At 41.4% G+C, this 17,608-nt stretch overlaps 3 protein-coding genes across 7 annotated transcripts in view; 1 reads left to right on the top strand and 2 right to left on the bottom strand.

The window, feature by feature from the left end:
- The window catches only part of LOC124017065 (acyl-CoA-binding domain-containing protein 7-like), a 100,704-nt gene extending 85,948 nt beyond the window's left edge, over positions 1-14,756 (bottom strand). Inside the window, exons 1-4 of one of the 2 annotated variants that reach the window (XM_046332455.1) lie at positions 14,581-14,756; positions 12,785-12,902; positions 12,392-12,454; positions 4,981-5,291 (exon numbers count right to left, since the gene is read on the bottom strand). In XM_046332455.1, coding sequence (XP_046188411.1) covers positions 5,224-5,291; positions 12,392-12,454; positions 12,785-12,902; positions 14,581-14,592 — 261 coding nt within the window. In that variant the 5' untranslated portion in view covers positions 14,593-14,756 and the 3' untranslated portion in view covers positions 4,981-5,223. Of the gene's footprint in view, positions 1-4,980; positions 5,292-12,391; positions 12,455-12,784; positions 12,903-14,580 lie in introns of those variants that run through there. The other variant, XM_046332457.1, reaches the window with a different exon arrangement.
- Positions 1,009-17,383, top strand: LOC124017067 (ribonuclease P protein subunit p38-like). Of its 3 annotated transcripts, none has more exons than XM_046332460.1 (2): positions 1,009-1,031; positions 15,979-17,383. In XM_046332460.1, the coding sequence occupies exon 2, from the start codon at positions 15,985-15,987 to the stop codon at positions 16,858-16,860; it is 876 nt and encodes a 291-aa protein (XP_046188416.1). In that variant the 5' UTR covers positions 1,009-1,031; positions 15,979-15,984; the 3' UTR covers positions 16,861-17,383. The 3 variants fall into 3 exon arrangements, with proteins under 3 accessions (XP_046188416.1, XP_046188415.1, XP_046188414.1); XM_046332459.1 differs by lacking the exon at positions 1,009-1,031 and adding an exon at positions 2,022-2,026; XM_046332458.1 differs by lacking the exon at positions 1,009-1,031 and adding an exon at positions 15,350-15,437.
- On the bottom strand, positions 1,732-3,018 carry LOC124017068 (protein krueppel-like). Of its 2 annotated transcripts, none has more exons than XM_046332462.1 (2): positions 2,718-3,018; positions 1,732-2,550 (listed from the first exon to the last, which is right to left on the bottom strand). In XM_046332462.1, the coding sequence occupies exons 1-2, from the start codon at positions 2,780-2,782 to the stop codon at positions 2,334-2,336; spliced, it is 282 nt and encodes a 93-aa protein (XP_046188418.1). In that variant the 5' UTR covers positions 2,783-3,018; the 3' UTR covers positions 1,732-2,333. The 2 variants fall into 2 exon arrangements, with proteins under 2 accessions (XP_046188418.1, XP_046188417.1); XM_046332461.1 differs by having other exon boundaries at positions 2,682-3,018.
- Positions 17,384-17,608: the final 225 nt, after the last annotated feature.

A 17,608-nucleotide genomic window follows, 5' to 3' on the forward strand; every position in this document is an offset into this window, starting at 1 on the left:
GGCAGTGCAATGGCAGTCTGTGGCTCTATTGTTCAGTTACCTTTGCTTACTTGTGTACAGGAACAATGGTGGACACCTTGAAGCATGTGGGGACAGCAGACTGGGATGGGAGAGATTGAAGATTGAATATGTCAGCAAACTCTCCAGCCAACACGCTTAAATGTCTTACTCATGTCGGCCAAGGAGAGCCCACAGTCCTTGGTAGCTGGCCGAGTCCTAGTGCATAGAGTTGCATGGTTTGTTAAACTTTTAAAATCAATGGTTTGTATTTAGCCTACCTTTTAAGTGAAAAATCAGTGTCTGAGCGCAATTCCTTTACCATGGAATTGCTTGTATGCAAAACATTTGAGGGCATCTCATATAAATTCCGGTCGGTGTTGTGCTGAAAATCTCCCCCTTGCCAGATTTCTCTCCCCCTAGTAGACGTGAAAGCGCACAAACTCAATTCTTCATCCCTGCGACTTGCTTGCTAGTTGAGATCTCTGCTCTTCACCCCGTTGTGAATTTCTGCGTAATTTCTGAGGGGGGTGCGTTTCGTTTTTTATTTTTTTATAGCGGTTTGATCGCGGGGGAGGCACACTAGTAATGTCTGCCATTTTCGTTTTGGCTATTTGTTTCAAGTGTAGTGTATAAATAAATCACTTTGCCAAATACTTTCTATAGAACAAACTTCACGTCAACCGACATTAATAATGGATGTGTGTTATATTAAACATAAAGGAGGGAGTAAAATGTAGGCTAGCAATAAACATTTCTGAACAACTACCAATCGAATAAGACATGGGAGAGATTACTAATTTTTGCAGAGATTTTTTTACAGACGAATACACTTAAAACAAATAACCAAACCAAAAAGTGCAGATATTACTAGTGCCTCCCCCGCGATCAAACCGCCATAAAATAAAAACGCAGCCTAAAGGGAACATTGACAGCTGCCTTGAAGGACACAAATCAAATAAGTGCTACTCCTACTAAGATCAGTGAAATGTCAACTAAACTGACAACGGAGCGAAGAGCAGAAACCTCAACCAGTAAGTAAATCGCAGCGATGAGGAAGGGGAGAGAGAATTTTACGCGCCATCGTAAAAACGAAACACTTAAATTTACTCGGGTCTGTCCTCATGACTTGTCGTTCTGCTTCTTGGCTGCTGATGGAATAATTTAACATTTTAAAGCGGTCTCTGGTGGTGCAGGATTACTGAGGTATAAAATTAACGGATGCTTCTGGGAGTCAGCCATGTTGACAGACGTCTAAATATAGGGATAGTTAAAGGACTAATTCAAAGATATTTATAACGAATCCCTTTATCGCTGTGACTCAGCTGAGTTTTCTTCGATGTCAAGGCGGTCCGCAAACAATCGTTTACGTGCATTCCGCCACCTACTGAATGTAGGCACAGAGCAAGAGCTATGCATTCTTCTTTGGGTTTTATGGCGAACGACACTCAAAAGGTGAAGTGTCGCTCTCAACTGGACTGGGGGTAAAATAAATGACTAAATAAACATTCTAGCCAATGAGAGGGCAGATATGTGTGAGAACAACAAGCACAACTCCATTATAAAATTGTTTTTCTCCAAGTTTCCAAAATGCAACATGCTCCCACTTATCAGTAAATTCATATGGATATAAACATGATGAAACTTCAATTCAATCAAATTAAACATAATAGCAAATAAAACAAATCATTTTATGTTTATTTTTATGTAACCTTTATTTAACTGTTGACCAAATTCAACACTTCCACTGGTTAACACTATTTTCTTACTGACAGACTTTAGAGCGGAATCAAGCCTCTTGCTTCCTCGCTGGTTATATCCAAGATGAGTTTATCTCTGTGCTTCTTAACTAGTGGGCCGGTCCAGCCAGGAGAATTCAAAATGCAATATATCAGTCAATAACATCTGTGGGGAGGAAATTCTTTGTAACATATTCACTTCACAAACCTATCAGATTTTTCTTGACATTTGATGATGTAGAACAGTGAAAAACATTTTCATGAACAATATATATCTTTAAACCAAAACTGTAGAAGTGAAAAAACAACAGCCTCAAGAGTTCTAAGTAATGTTCAAAGCCAAAACATTATGGTCATGACAAAACCGATAAGACTTATTTTAATGACACCGTCAGGTGCCTCCTGGTTCTGGTCTGGTTCTCTCTGGGGTGGTGATGATAATGTATCCAGCTTTTCAACAGCAGTGTCCACATGTATCTCTCCTAGAGGCTTCTACCAGTGCCCCCTCCACTACCTTTCCCTTTACTCCCTGTCTTCTCCTCTTCCTCCAGGTCAAAGTCAGAATCACTCTCATTCTGACGCTCCTCCTCCTCAGGGTCATAGTTCCACTGTCGCCTGCTCCTCCGCTCTCGCACCTCCCTCCCTCCCCACTCTTTCCCCTTTGTGATAGCGTGTGACGAGGTTCTTGAGGCTGACGTTGTGGTTAAAGCTCTTGTCGCAGCGCTGGCATTTGAAGGGCCTCTCCCCAGTGTGGACGCGCAGGTGGGACTTCAGCTGGCTGAGCTGGGCAAAGGAACGCTGGCACACCTGACACCTAGCAGGAGCAGAACGTAATGGAAAACATTAACACTTTGCAGTTCAGCTGATAATACAAACAAACAAAACATATATTTCAGAGGGAGATGTGTTCAGTATCAAACAGAGAATGCAGTATAAAACATCTACCTGAAAGATTTGTTGTTACTGTGGCTCAGCTCGTACCTCTCAAGCTTGCTAAGTTGGGGGAATTCCTTGTAGCACGTGTTACAAATGTCTCTTGGACTCATGCTCTCTGAGATAGTGGTTCCGTTTCAAGATGTTGTAAAATCCCCAGGGGAATTTGACCCGGGGGTGGTCCTTCTCGTGGGTCCGCTTGTCTTCCCTGGCCTTAAAGTGCTTGAGGCAGAACTTACAGGAGTAGACATGCTCTTGACGGTGAAGCCTCTGGTGATGCTTGAGGCCAGCTTCATCCACGCAGCGCTTCCCACAGACAGAACAGCTTGAACTTGTTCACACTGGTGCTCCACACTGAGTAACGTTGAGATGAGGATGCCACAGTCTGGACAGAGAAGCCGTGAGCGTTTGGAGTGCTCTCAACGGACGTGCTCCTCATAACTTGTCAAACCCAACAGGCTCCTCGGGCTGGCCATCACACACACAGCTTCTTGTGTCGGCGTGGAGTGTAGGTTGGCTCGTCGCTCTGTATCTCGCACGCCGTCGCTCGCTCGCAGAATCTAAAGATACCTCCGGCTCCACTGAGGGTTCACACTCAGCATTAGCCTGCTGCTCCTCTCTGCTGGGCAGTCCCTTCATCTGTCTGTCTCTCATCTCCTTTTTCCTCCTCTAGGTACAGAGCCCTTTCCTCCCTGTTGGGTGCAGTGTTTGCATCACTTTACTGTAGAACCTCAGTCACCTCCATCACCAGAGAGCCAGTCAGCTCCAGTTCCCCCTTCTCAAACACCATGGCAGCCAACAGCTTCTTCTCTTCCTCGCTGTAGGAGGCAACACTTCTAGTCTCCTGCTTCACAGACCCGTTCCTCTCCATCCTCAGGGAACAACTGTTGTCTAAGTCTTTGTATTCACGCAGCAGGCCCACTGACACTTCACTCACCTAATCAAAGGAAAACAGAGAACAGTGTTATTGGCTACATGATGTAGTGTGTTTGATTCATATACAGTGCCTTGCGAAAGTATTCGGCCCCCTTGAACTTTGCGACCTTTTGCCACATTTCAGGCTTCAAACATAAAGATATAAAACTGTATTTTTTGGTGAAGAATCAACAACAAGTGGGACACAATCATGAAGTGGAACGACATTTATTGGATATTTCAAACTTTTTTAACAAATCAAAAACTGAAAAATTGGGCTTGCAAAATTATTCAGCCCCCTTAAGTTAATACTTTGTAGCGCCTGGGGTAATGTCTATCAGTTTTGCACATCGAGAGACTGAATTTTTTCCCATTCCTCCTTGCAAAACAGCTTGAGCTCAGTGAGGTTGGATGGAGAGCATTTGTGAACAGCAGTTTTCAGTTCTTTCCACAGATTCTCAATTGGATTCAGGTCTGGACTTTGACTTGGCCATTCTAACACCTGGATATGTTTATTTTTGAACCATTCCATTGTAGATTTTGCTTTATGTTTTGGATCATTGTCTTGTTGGAAGACAAATCTCCGTCCCAGTCTCAGGTCTTTTGCAGACTCCATCAGGTTTTCTTCCAGAATGGTCCTGTATTTGACTCCATCCATCTTCCCATCAATTTGAACCATCTTCCCTGTCCCTGCTGAAGAAAAGCAGGCCCAAACCATGATGCTGCCACCACCATGTTTGACAGTGGGGATGGTGTGTTCAGAGTGATGAGCTGTGTTGCTTTTACGCCAAACATAACGTTTTGCATTGTTGCCAAAAAGTTCAATTTTGGTTTCATCTGACCAGAGCACCTTCTTCCACATGTTTGGTGTGTCTCCCAAGTGGCTTGTGGCAAACTTTAAACAACACTTTTTATGGATATCTTTAAGAAAGGGCTTTCTTCTTGCCACTCTTCCATAAAGGCCAGATTTGTGCAATATACGACTGATTGTTGTTGTTAAAGTTCTTATCTGCAACCTAGGTTAAAAATAATGACTTATTTTCAACCTAGCCTGCAAACTAGCCCTGCAGGTCTTGTGGTGGCCAACAGGGCTTAATAGCAGAGATACTTATAAGGAGGGCCGCAGAGCTATAGGGGGTGGTGGGGACATTACTTGTCTGAGTAAGTGAGTGAGAGCTACCCTTTAAACTCATTATTTGATCAAATAATGTTATGGGAAACACTGTTCATTATGTTTTCATGCTTAGTGAGCTTTTGCATTGTTAATGAATCACTTAGTGTTGATATCTCAATCGTGTGTGTGTGTCATCGTTAGAGGTAAGAAGACAGGAACATATAAAATATAGAATATTGCCCTCATTTATCATCATACATCTACAAATAAAATAGACTGAGCGTAATTTAAAACAATGTTTTATTAAATCATAAATTCAACATCCCAAAAGTGCATAGGGGTTGCTATCAAATTTAAAAAACTCCACATTTTAAAAGTCAAGAATGTTCAATCTAAGGAGAAAATAATTAATCATGTTCCTCGTGCAGTAGCTTCTCATAACCTATGGCTTGTGGCTGAATGAGATACAGCTCTCCTCATAATAACCATTTCTAGTCACACCCTGGATACAACTTCATCATCATATTAGTATTTGCTGATGATCTCCTTAGCAAGTGCAATGTAAGCTGTCATGGCATCCTCCTTGGACATACCTAGAAAATAAGAACACAAATACAACATTTACATTTTTTATTTAACCTTTATTTAACCAGTAAAAGCCCATTGAGACCCAGAGTCTCTTTTTCAAGGGAGACCTGGCCAAAAAGGCAGTAACAATCAATACACTACAGAATTAAAACATACAAGAATACAACATGATCCAGACTAAAAAAGCACTTACACTCCTCCGTAACAGAGTCTCCCGTCAATATTTTAAATTAATTCAGTGGCACTAACATATCTAGATGAAGCATGGATTGGAGATTATTCTCTTCTTGTGCACCAGATGGTGCACAAGAAGAGAAGGCAGTCTTGCCTAATACTGTCAATGTCCTGGGGACTTTTAAGTAGCAACCACCTAGCAGACCAGGAATGGTAACTGCTGGTGGTGAAGGAGACCAGACTACAGAGGGAGTTTACCAAAAAGGGCTTTGTAGATGAACACATACAAATGGATATTTCTGTGCATATAAAGTGAGGTCCAACCCACCATTTGGTACAATGTGCAATGGTGGGTGAGTGACTTGGCATTTGTAATAAAGCGCAAGGATGCATGATAAACAGAGTCCAGTCTCTGTAAGACGGAGGTTGTGTGCATATACAACAAGTCACCATAATCAATTACAGAGAGAAAAGTGGCCTGAACAAGCTTCTTTCTAGCCATAAGCGGGAAGCAAGCCTTATTACTAAGATAAAAACCCAATTTCAATTTAAGCTTTGTCACAAGATTATCCACATGAACTTTAAAGGACAACTTGTCATCCAACCAAATACCTAGATATTTGTAGGATGACACTTTTCAATGGATAAGCCACCAGATGTGACAATGCTAACATTCTCTGGCAGAGTTCTAGCTCTGGTAAAGGTCATTCATTTAGTTTTTTGTATATTCAAGACCAGTTTGAGGCCATAAAGGGAGGCCTGCAGTGACTGAAAGCAGTCTGGAGCTCTTCAACCAGAGAAGGAGTACATGAATATATAACTGTATCATCTGCATATAGATGTAACTTTGCTGGTTGCATCCCATTTCCCAAATCATTAATACAAAGGAGCTAAAATGGAACCCTGGGGCACACCTCTATTAATCTCAAGAAAGCTAGACTTGTAATTGTCAGTTATACACATTGTGTTCTGTCAGAAAGATAGTTCCTAAACCAATTTACTGCCCCTTCACTGAGACCAATGTTTCTGAGTCTAGCTAGCAATAGTTCATCATCAACTGAATCAAAGGCCATTGATAAATCCACAAACAGAGCAGCACAATGTTGCTTTTTATCAAGTGCATTAATGATGTCATTTGCCACCCACTGCCATAGCTGCAGTTGTGGTGCTGTGCCCTGATCTAAAGCCAGACTGAACCTCACTCAGTATGTTATTTTCAATTAAGAGTTTTTTTTTTTAAAACTACGAGTTCACTAGGGATTCATAGACCTTGGCCAGGATAGGGAGTTTAGAGATAGGATGATAGTTATTGGCATCTGAGGGATCTCCACCCTTTAGCAGTGGAAGGACATAAGCGGATTTCAAAATGCTGGGTGTGGAATTGGTCAAGAGACTCAAGTGTGAGCCACAGGTCCAGTAATAATACCAGCTGCTATCTTTAAGAGGTAGGGATCCAGGTTGTCTGGACCTGCAAACTTTTTAGTGTCTATAGCCTTTAATGCTTCATAGACCTCAGTATAACAAACAGGCTCAAAGTTAAAATGGTTCACGAGGGCCTATATCATAGTTGACTGTAACAGAGGCCTGGGACCCACCATTATCAAAAACTGAACCAGCAGATATGAAGTGCTTGTTAAAACCCCTACAATATGGGCTGTATCCTTCACTTCATTAGAATCTATCATTAAATGGTCAGGAAGGCCAGGGGATACATTAGAATCTCTCATTAAATGGTCAGGAAGGCCAGGGGATACATTAGAATCTATCATTAAATGGTCAGGAAGGCCAGGGGATACATTAGAATCTATCATTAAATGGTCAGGAAGGCCAGGGGATACATTAGAATCTATCATTAAATGGTCAGGAAGGCCAGGGGATACATTAGAATCTATCATTAAATGGTCAGGGGAAGGCCAGGAAGGGGATACATTAGAATCTATCATTAAATGGTCAGGAAGGCCAGGGGATACATTAGAATCTATCATTAAATGGTCAGGAAGGCCAGGGGGAATCTATCATTAAATGGTCAGGAAGGAGGGGATCTATCATTAAATGGTCAGGAAGGCCAGGGGATACATTAGAATCTATCATTAAATGGTCAGGAAGGCCAGGGGGAATCTATCATTAAATGGTCAGGAAGGCCATTAGAATCTATCATTAAATGGTCAGGAAGGCCAGGGGATACATTAGAATCTATCATTAAATGGTCAGGAATCTATCATTAAATGGTCAGGAAGGCTAGGGGATACATTAGAATCTATCATTAAATGGTCAGGAAGGCCAGGGGATACATTAGAATCTATCATTAAATGGTCAGGAAGGCCAGGGGATACATTAGAATCTATCATTAAATGGTCAGGAAGGCCAGGGGATACATTAGAATCTATCATTAAATGGTCAGGAAGGCCAGGGGATACATTAGAATCTATCATTAAATGGTCAGGAAGGCCAGGGGATACATTAGAATCTATCATTAAATGGTCAGGAAGGCCAGGGGATACATTAGAATCTATCATTAAATGGTCAGGGGATACATTAGAATCTATCATTAAATGGTCAGGAAGGCCAGGGGGAATCTATCATTAAATGGTCAGGAAGGAGGGGATCATTAGAATCTATCATTAAATGGTCAGGAAGGCCAGGGGATACATTAGAATCTATCATTAAATGGTCAGGAAGGCCAGGAATACATTAAATGGAAAGGGGGATACATTAGAATCTATCATTAAATGGTCAGGAAAGGGGATACATTAGAATCTATCATTAAATGGTCAGGAAGGCCAGGGGATACATTAGAATCTATCATTAAATGGTCAGGAAGGCCAGGGGATACATTAGAATCTATCATTAAATGGTCAGGAAGGGGATACATTAGAATCTATCATTAAATGGTCAGGAAGGGGGATACATTAGAATCTATCATTAAATGGTCAGGGGATACATTAGAATCTATCATTAAATGGTCAGGAAGGCCAGGGGATACATTAGAATCTATCATTAAATGGTCAGGAAGGCCAGGGGATACATTAGAATCTATCATTAAATGGTCAGGAAGGCCAGGGGATACATTAGAATCTATCATTAAATGGTCAGGAAGGCCAGGGGATACATTAGAATCTATCATTAAATGGTCAGGAAGGCCAGGAAGAATCTATCATTAGAATCTATCATTAAATGGTCAGGAAGGCCAGGGGATACATTAGAATCTATCATTAAATGGTCAGGGGATACATTAGAATCTATCATTAAATGGTCAGGGGATACATTAGAACCTATCATTAAATGGTCAGGAAGGCCAGGGGATACATTAGAATCTATCATTAAATGGTCAGGAAGGCCAGGGGATACATTAGAATCTATCATTAAATGGTCAGGAAGGCCAGGGGATACATTAGAACCTATCATTAAATGGTCAGGAAGGCCAGGGGATACATTAGAATCTATCATTAAATGGTCAGGAAGGCCAGGGGATACATTAGAATCTATCATTAAATGGTCAGGAAGGCCAGGGGGATACATTAGAATCTATCATTAAATGGTCAGGAAGGCCATTAAATGGGGATACATTAGAATCTAGAATCATTAAATGGTCAGGAAGGCCAGGGGATACATTAGAATCTATCATTAAATGTCAGGAAGGCCAGGGGATACATTAGAATCTATCATTAAATGGTCAGGGGATACATTAGAATCTATCATTAAATGGTCAGGAAGGCCAGGGGATACATTAGAATCTATCATTAAATGGTCAGGAAGGAAGGCTATCATTAAATGGTCAGGAAGGCCAGGGGGATACATTAAATTAGAATCTATCATTAAATGGTCAGGAAGGCCAGGGGATACATTAGAATCTATCATTAAATGGTCAGGAAGGCCAGGGGATACATTAGAATCTATCATTAAATGGTCAGGAAGGCCAGGGGATACATTAGAATCTATCATTAAATGGTCAGGAAGGCCAGGGGATACATTAGAATCTATCATTAAATGGTCAGGAAGGCCAGGGGATACATTAGAATCTATCATTAAATGGTCAGGAAGGCCAGGGGATACATTAGAATCTATCATTAAATGGTCAGGAAGGCCAGGGGATACATTAAATTAGAATCTATCATTAAATGGTCAGGAAGGCTATCATTAAAGGGGATACATTAGAATCTATCATTAAATGGTCAGGAAGGCCAGGGGATACATTAGAATCTATCATTAAATGGTCAGGAAGGCCAGGGGATACATTAGAATCTATCATTAAATGGTCAGGAAGGGGATACATTAGAATCTATCATTAAATGGTCAGGAAGGCCAGGGGATACATTAGAACCTATCATTAAATGGTCAGGAAGGCCAGGGGATACATTAGAATCTATCATTAAATGGTCAGGAAGGCCAGGGGATACATTAGAATCTATCATTAAATGGTCAGGAAGGCCAGGGGATACATTAGAATCTATCATTAAATGGTCAGGAAGGCCAGGGGATACATTAGAATCTATCATTAAATGGTCAGGAAGGAATCTATCCAGGAAGGGATACATTAGAATCTATCATTAAATGGTCAGGAAGGCCAGGGGATACATTAGAATCTATCATTAAATGGTCAGGAAGGCCAGGGGATACATTAGAATCTATCATTAAATGGTCAGGAAGGCCAGGGGATACATTAGAATCTATCATTAAATGGTCAGGAAGGCCAGGGGATCTATCATTAAATTAGGGGAATTCTATCATTAAATGGTCAGGAAGGCCAGGGGATACATTAGAATCTATCATTAAATGGTCAGGAAGGCCAGGGGATACATTAGAATCTATCATTAAATGGTCAGGAAGGCCAGGGGATACATTAGAATCTATCATTAAATGGTCAGGAAGGCCAGGGGATACATTAGAACCTGACACTGAATTGATTCGCTTCCAGAACTTGGTAGGGTTGTTTAGGTTCTTTGTGACTGCATTTAAATAGTCATCTGATTCGGACTTCCTGATCAATCCTGGGCATTTGTTTCTTAGGCTCTGAAGGAGGCCCAGTCAAAAGGAGCATTTGTATGTCTAGCTTGAGCCCAATAGATTTCTCTTTCTAATGAATTCTGCTAAGTTCTCTGAAAACCAGGGATTGTTCCTTCCACATTTCTTCACAGGGGTATGCTTATCACAAATATCATGTAAAAATAGTCCCAGGCAGTGTCAACATCGGGAATTAGACTTACTGTCAATATTATGGTACAGATCATGTAAGAACGAAAGCTTGCTCATCAAACTGTCTAACATTTATTTTAAAAATACAGCGGGGTTTGGTCACTTTTGTATTTCTAACAAGCAATTGCACAGTGATCACTAACATCATTACAGAATATCCCAGTCGATGTGTATTTGTGAGGGGTATTCGTTAGAATAGTGTCCGATAGCGTTGATTTGTTAGGTGCTCTGGGATTCGGTCTTGTAGGCGCATTCATTAATTGAGCTAGATTCAGAGAGTCACACAGTTCTTTAAAAGAGTCAGATACAGATGTAAGCATGTCCCAGTTCAAATCTTCTAAAATAATTAATTCGGGGTCATTTAGCTTGTGCAGGACATCAGAAAGAGAGTTGAGAGCGTCTCCCGAAGCCGAGGGCGGTCTGTAGCAGCCGACTACAGTGATGTGGGAGTCCTTATATATGTTCACTTTAACCGCAAGCAATTCAAAATGTTTGGCTATGGTAATCGAGAGAATTTCAGAGGCGTTAAACTCGGATTTAACGTAAATTGAAACCCCTCGTCCTTTACTAATCCGATCCGTTCTAAAAACCGTGTATCCATCAATAGAAATCCAGTTATTTGACACATTTCTTTAGCCAAGTTTCTGATGAAACCATTACGTCTGCATTTGACGTTTTGGCCCATATTCTAATCGTGTCTATTTAAAAATATATTCTTCTGACATTGACAGGCAAGAGGCCTAAACCTGCTCTCTTTTTAAAATGATAGGGGAGTCGGTAAAGATTGCATAGTATCTACCGGCCCAGGGTTTGGTCTCACATTACCAGAGATCATCAATAAAAGCACAACAATATATCTCAATTGCCCAATACGTGAGGACTTGGCGAAGCCAGCACCATTGTCAATAAAACAAACAGAGTTTTTCAACACATACAAAAAAGTAATTCAATAGTTTGAGATTTTGGAAGTATGCCATCAAGTGTAGGTCCAGTTGCATTTGAGAGTGGTACACATGTAATTACAGAGAGAGACCAAGTTCCTGGTGGTCTCGTCGGAGTGTTTGCGAATTGTAAATTGTAGGGCACAACGCGAAGATAATTCACTCACTCATTGATCATTCAGCCTATTTAATCCAGGATGACATGGAGTAAAGTGCAGGCACAGTAACAGATACATAATAATGCCGGTTTTATAGGTATTTCGGCACAGGTGTGCAACGACCAGTAGACGTTGTGTATAACATGGTAGATTTTCCCACCGCCCACGGTGCATCAGGTTTTCCAATCCGATAACCGCTTTTCCACTCCTAGTCGTCAATGCGCACCTGCGCTCGCGTAGCATATCAACCCTCCATCGGGCGGCAGGGTAGCCTAGTGGTTACAGCGTTGGACTAGTTCAAACCCCCGAGCTGACAAGGTACAAATCTGTCGTTCTGCCCCTGAACAGGCAGTTAACTCACTGTTCCTAGGCCGTCATTGAAAATAAGAATTTGTTCTTAACTGACTTGCCTAGTAAAATAAAGGTCAAATGTTTTAAAAAATGGTGATTGCAGCCTTCAATGCCAAGTACAATCTCTAGATGGGGGTTATCATTACCCCTTGCTGTAGCATTCTGTTCACTAAATGTTCATCATTGATTAGAATGTTCCAAAGACTAAAACAAGGGTATAGGATGGAGGGCTAGTGTGGAGGCGATTCCTTTTTTACATTCTGAGAAGACAACATCTTTTTATTTTACCTTTCCTAGAATCCCAGGCCTCCCACTTGGCTTTTCCCTTCATGTCTAACATGCCTGGCTTGTCTGTGGAGAACAAGAGAGGACAGTATTTAGGACATCAGTGGTGACTGGTAAAAAAAAAAATGAAGAGAACTTCAGAGAACCAGACCAGATTTAAGGTTAGGCTTTATGTTTTATTGTCCTACCAATACTATACAATATATACAATACTATCTGATATAGCCATTTTGGTAAGCAGTTTTCTGATATCTGGGAGATATGCGCCATATCTACCCAGAATTTGCTAAAATAATTGTTATTCTCTCCATGTAATGGTCCTTTCACTTGTGTATGTTCTGTACAATGATGTATTTCAATTAGCATGTTTTAAGTGGCACCAAGAAAATTCCATACCAATGTTGATGTCTCCAAATATGGCCTGCTTATACAGACCATACATGTCCAGCAGCTCCTGGTCTGAAGGTCTGGACTTCACCTTCTTCACATCATCTGCTACTCGCTCAAACTCTGCCTGCATAGAGAGATGGAAGAATGGAGGGAAAGGGACAGATGGGAAAACAATACAGCACAGAAACTCCAGAATGTAACCTAATCTACAGCACTACAGCCTATTACTGCCCACTACTGAGCAGCCAAACAGTGGGTCCTTATTCCATTTAGACCTGTCGATGCCAATTTGTTCACATGAATAATCTACTTTACACAGATCTCCAATCAAAAAAAACAGCAAGGCTAAATAGGACAATGGGCACATTCATCTTATCAAAAAGGAAACCCCCAAACTAATTTATGTTCCACATTCAGTTTTAATAAATCAAAAATACTATTTGGTTGTACATTCATTCAATCTGACTACAGTGTTAAGTTGGCCCAAAACCAACCAGAAGATGGTTGACCCTGTAAAATCATCTGGTTGTTTCAACTTTCTTCTGGTTGGTTTTAACTTTCAACTTTCTTCTGGTTGGTTTTGGGCCAACTTACATTGTAGTAAGATCAAATGAATGTACAACCAAAATAAAAATGGGGTGTACAGTGCATTCAGAAAGTATTCAGACCCCTTCCCTTTTTCCACATTTTGTTACGTTGCAGCCTTACTCTAAAATTGATTAAATAATTTCACCTCTCATCAATCTACACACAATACCCCACAATGACAAAGTGAAAACAGGTTTTTGACATTTGTGCACATTTTATAAAAAACAGATATCACATTTACATAAGTATTCAGACCCTTCACTCAGTGCTTTGTTGAAGCACCTTTGGCAGCGATTACAGTCTAGGTAATTATTTGGTGAAAGCCACAGGCCTTTAAAATGAAATAATTCAACAACAATGTCTCTGTCACTAACAAATGGAGTCATGGGTGGTAACTCTACCATTCCCTCAAAAAGAAAAGGCACCATGTGAAATATGCAAATTATGCTTTAAACCCAAAACAGTGTAACAGTGTTTTTGTTTAATACTAATAGGAGTTAACTCTTGATCAACACTAGTGTTGAACAGAAATAACACATAATTCATTATCTCATAGTGTTACATTTGAGTAACACTGACAAGTTTAATGCAGTGTTAATTATTTACACTTTCGGAGTGTTACATTTAAGTGTTATAACAAAAGTACTTTTTACACTCTGTAGAATGGGACCATATATACTCTGAGATAGTGATACAATTAACTCTTTAAGTGTTGATTTAACGCTGCAAAATGTGCTTTGTACATAGTGGGAGCAGCACAGAAACAACATTATTGCTTAATTATAATACGTAGTACAGGCAATGTTTAATTCTAATAGGTTACAGTAGCCTAGCTATTATTGGTCTTGGAAGCATGACGGCACTACATACTTAGTCTGTAGAAACATTAATATTTGATCTCAAGGGCCTCTGTTGATGACGGCAGCTGGTATCCAATACACCCCTGCATCCTTGCGCATCATTCCGAGATGGCCAGCAAATCGAGCTCTAAATTTCATACGCACTTAAAACAATATACAGCCACGACTCAGTAAATAAAGAACATAACGGTAAACGTAGTCTATATGTGTATGTACAAGCCTACCTACCACCAGCTACCACATCAGTCGACCAATCGCATCTCTTATAAAAACGTAGGCCTAACCCCGTTATCTAGATCGACTCATCACTTAGATAGATGTGTCCGCCAAGTGTGCAGGGAAAACATAGCCTACCTGAAGAGACATCTCGCAAAGTTCAACTCCGTAGGCTACTGTAGGTAGTATTAGCCCAAAGTGTCCTCTCGGCTGTGTGAATAGCTCTGACTGCAGCTGTAACAGGCTGGGAGATTACAGTAAATATCCGTCAACGTCTCCGGAGTCGGGACCGCAGTGGGGTGGATAGACAGCTGATTGGCTGACCAAACATGCTGGACGTGGCGCGTGAAGGACGCTAAAATAAAATAAGATTTAAAAAGGACACTCGCATCAATGCAAGTCAATATTGGATTTTTCGCGTTTCATGACCAAATCATACTGTATAAAATTGATTGTGTAGGTCAATTAATATTCTGATTATAGGGACAATTCACTTGGATTGAATTTGTGGCATGTTTAGCATTTGGAGGCAGTGTTAGGTAAACATATATATTTTGTCATTTGGATGTAGAAACAGTGATTCATGGAGGATGAGAGATGGTAGGCTGCCATCCTACTGGAGCTCAGCTGGACTCCACTCAGTTTTAATTCAGCAGTCTTTGGTTCTGGTTCAGAAGACTGTGCATCTGAGGGTCTGATTCAGGAGACTGAAGGCTTGGTAGCATCCAGTGGTTTCCAGTGGTTCTGATGGGTCATATGCTTTGTAGCTAGTGTTTAAGTGGCTTTGGTTTTTCTTAGTAAATTGTTAATATAATATAAGATTGTTTGGTGGCCTTTTGCTCGCGGCCGAATAGATTAGCTATTTGAGCGTTTGAGGGGCGTGGCTATGTTGTAACGTCATCAACCGCAGACATACAATATGGCTGCGCCCATGGACACAGCACATTAGTTGTGCGCACTGACCTACAGCTGCTTTTTTAATTGTTATAATTGAGGTAAAAACTCGACGACTGTGGGTATATATGTAACTATGGCAGTTTGTCAGCTCGATATGTTTAATTTAGGTTTGTTTGCTAACTTGTTAAAACTACTCGCTATATCTATAGACATGAAGGGAAATGTGTCTGTCGCTGAATAACTAGTTAGCCAACTAGCTAGCTAAGTGATGTGTAGTAGTGATAGAGGGGGAAACATTGTTACAGGGCAAACTTACTACCTTTACATACAGGTTAGAGGACCACAGTACAGAGCCCGTATTTTACTTTATCTGACAATGTAATCTGATGGAAGATCTACCCTCATAGCCAAAGTCTGTAGTGATATATATATATATGTTTTTGGTGTTAGTTTTTATGGCAAAGGTTGTACTGTGCTAACAGGGTTTAAGCCCCACCCCAGCATCATCCCTCATTCACTACTGTGAATTAACATTCAAGGAGTCTACCCCACAGAACTAGAGCAATAGAATGCAGGTAAATGTGATAACATGGGAGTTGAGTCAGCAGTTCGTGTGAATTCCTCCTTTCTTCACTCCAGATAAAGATGGCCACTCCAGGCAAAGTGTCAAAAAAGGAGCGGAAGAAGCAGATCCCAGCTAAGACGTCCCTGAACTCCCCCTACAGACTGCAATGGAGCCCGCTGCAGAGTGATGATGTACACTTCATCCTGGACACTCTGAAGAACAAACTGTCAGCAACTAGCCTAGAAAAGAAAGAGGTGAAAGGGTTTCGACAGTGGGGGAAAAAGAGAAATAAGAACCCACCTACAGGACATGACTCGGTAGCTGAGCCCCCACAGATAACCCTCGACGCTGTAACACCGGAATGTCCTGTTAAACCCAGAGAGCAAGGCTGGACTGACATAGCCGCTAGGAGGCAGCTGGCCATCGGCATCAATGAGGTCACCAAGGCTCTGGAGAGGAACCAGCTCCGGCTGGTGCTCGTGTGCAAGTCGGTCAAACCGCCGCACATGACAAGCTACCTGATAGCGCTGTGCCGGACGCGGGGCGTGGCGGCATGCCAGGTGCCGCGTCTCAGTGAGAGTGTGGCGGGACTGCTGGGGCTGAAGTGCGTCCTGGCACTGGGATTCAGACAAGGGGATAGGAACGAGGATGGGACGTTCTCCGACACTGTGGAAGCCATTGTACCCAGAGTGCCTGCTCTGCAGGTTGCCTGGATACCAAGCCCTCTCAGTGAAACAGGTGTAACAGTTGAGGGGCAGGTAGGAGAGGAAAAGGGAACAGCTGCAGGGCAAATGGAGGTGGAAAAGGGAGAGCAGACAAGAGGCCAAAAACTGAAAATTGAAGACATTTCTCCAGACATTACAGAATGTCCATCCTGCGTACTTCAGCCTCTTAAAGTGAAAAAGATTATCCCGAACCCCTATAAAATACGGAAACCAAAGACTAAGAAAAAGTAGAAGCAATTTATGTACAAAAGATGACATGAAACAGTAGTGTAGGCAACCCTGGATGCTGATTGGAGGTGATCTCTACTACCAATCTGGAGGAAACACTCCCAAAATCCCATGGAGGATTTAAATGAAATATTAGACAGCACACTCAGATGTATCTTTTAAAGTCTAGATGAGTTTATTCCATCATGCTGGTATAGCTTGGGTGACTATTTGAAACATATTCAGTATTTGGATGAGGTCCTGTTTAAACACTGCTGGTTCTAATTCCTCATTTCTTTTACAGCCTGCCAAGGAGTTCAATAACTGTTTTTCAGTTAGAGAAAGGTGTGTCCTTTCAAAACTACACATTGATATATATTTTTAAACATGTTAAATAAGGCAAGGACTTTGGGTGCTCTCACTTGGGGTATCTGCATTGTATCAAAAACTGTCTCGTGCTCAAATTCAAACAAGTTGAAGTACACATCCACAACAGATCCAACACTCAAGGTGCCCCTGGGACTAATAAACACATGGCTGACTCAGATTCACGGTTTTGGCCATCAGTTATTTCAGTCGTCTCTATTTTGAGGCCCAGTATTCCGTGCCATTAACATTTGTCGTCTTCCCTTGCATGCATCAACCAATGGTTGTGTGCCACATCATCGGCGTACTGTCTGGCACCAGATTGCTATAACGTGGTTAGCTGATACGCAAAATACCTATCCAGGCATTGTAAGATCTGGCATGTATCAGCAACTTCTGAGCAGAG

This window comes from Oncorhynchus gorbuscha, unplaced genomic scaffold (genome assembly GCF_021184085.1).
Source record: "Oncorhynchus gorbuscha isolate QuinsamMale2020 ecotype Even-year unplaced genomic scaffold, OgorEven_v1.0 Un_scaffold_141:::fragment_3, whole genome shotgun sequence".
Taxonomy (NCBI): domain Eukaryota; kingdom Metazoa; phylum Chordata; class Actinopteri; order Salmoniformes; family Salmonidae; genus Oncorhynchus; species Oncorhynchus gorbuscha.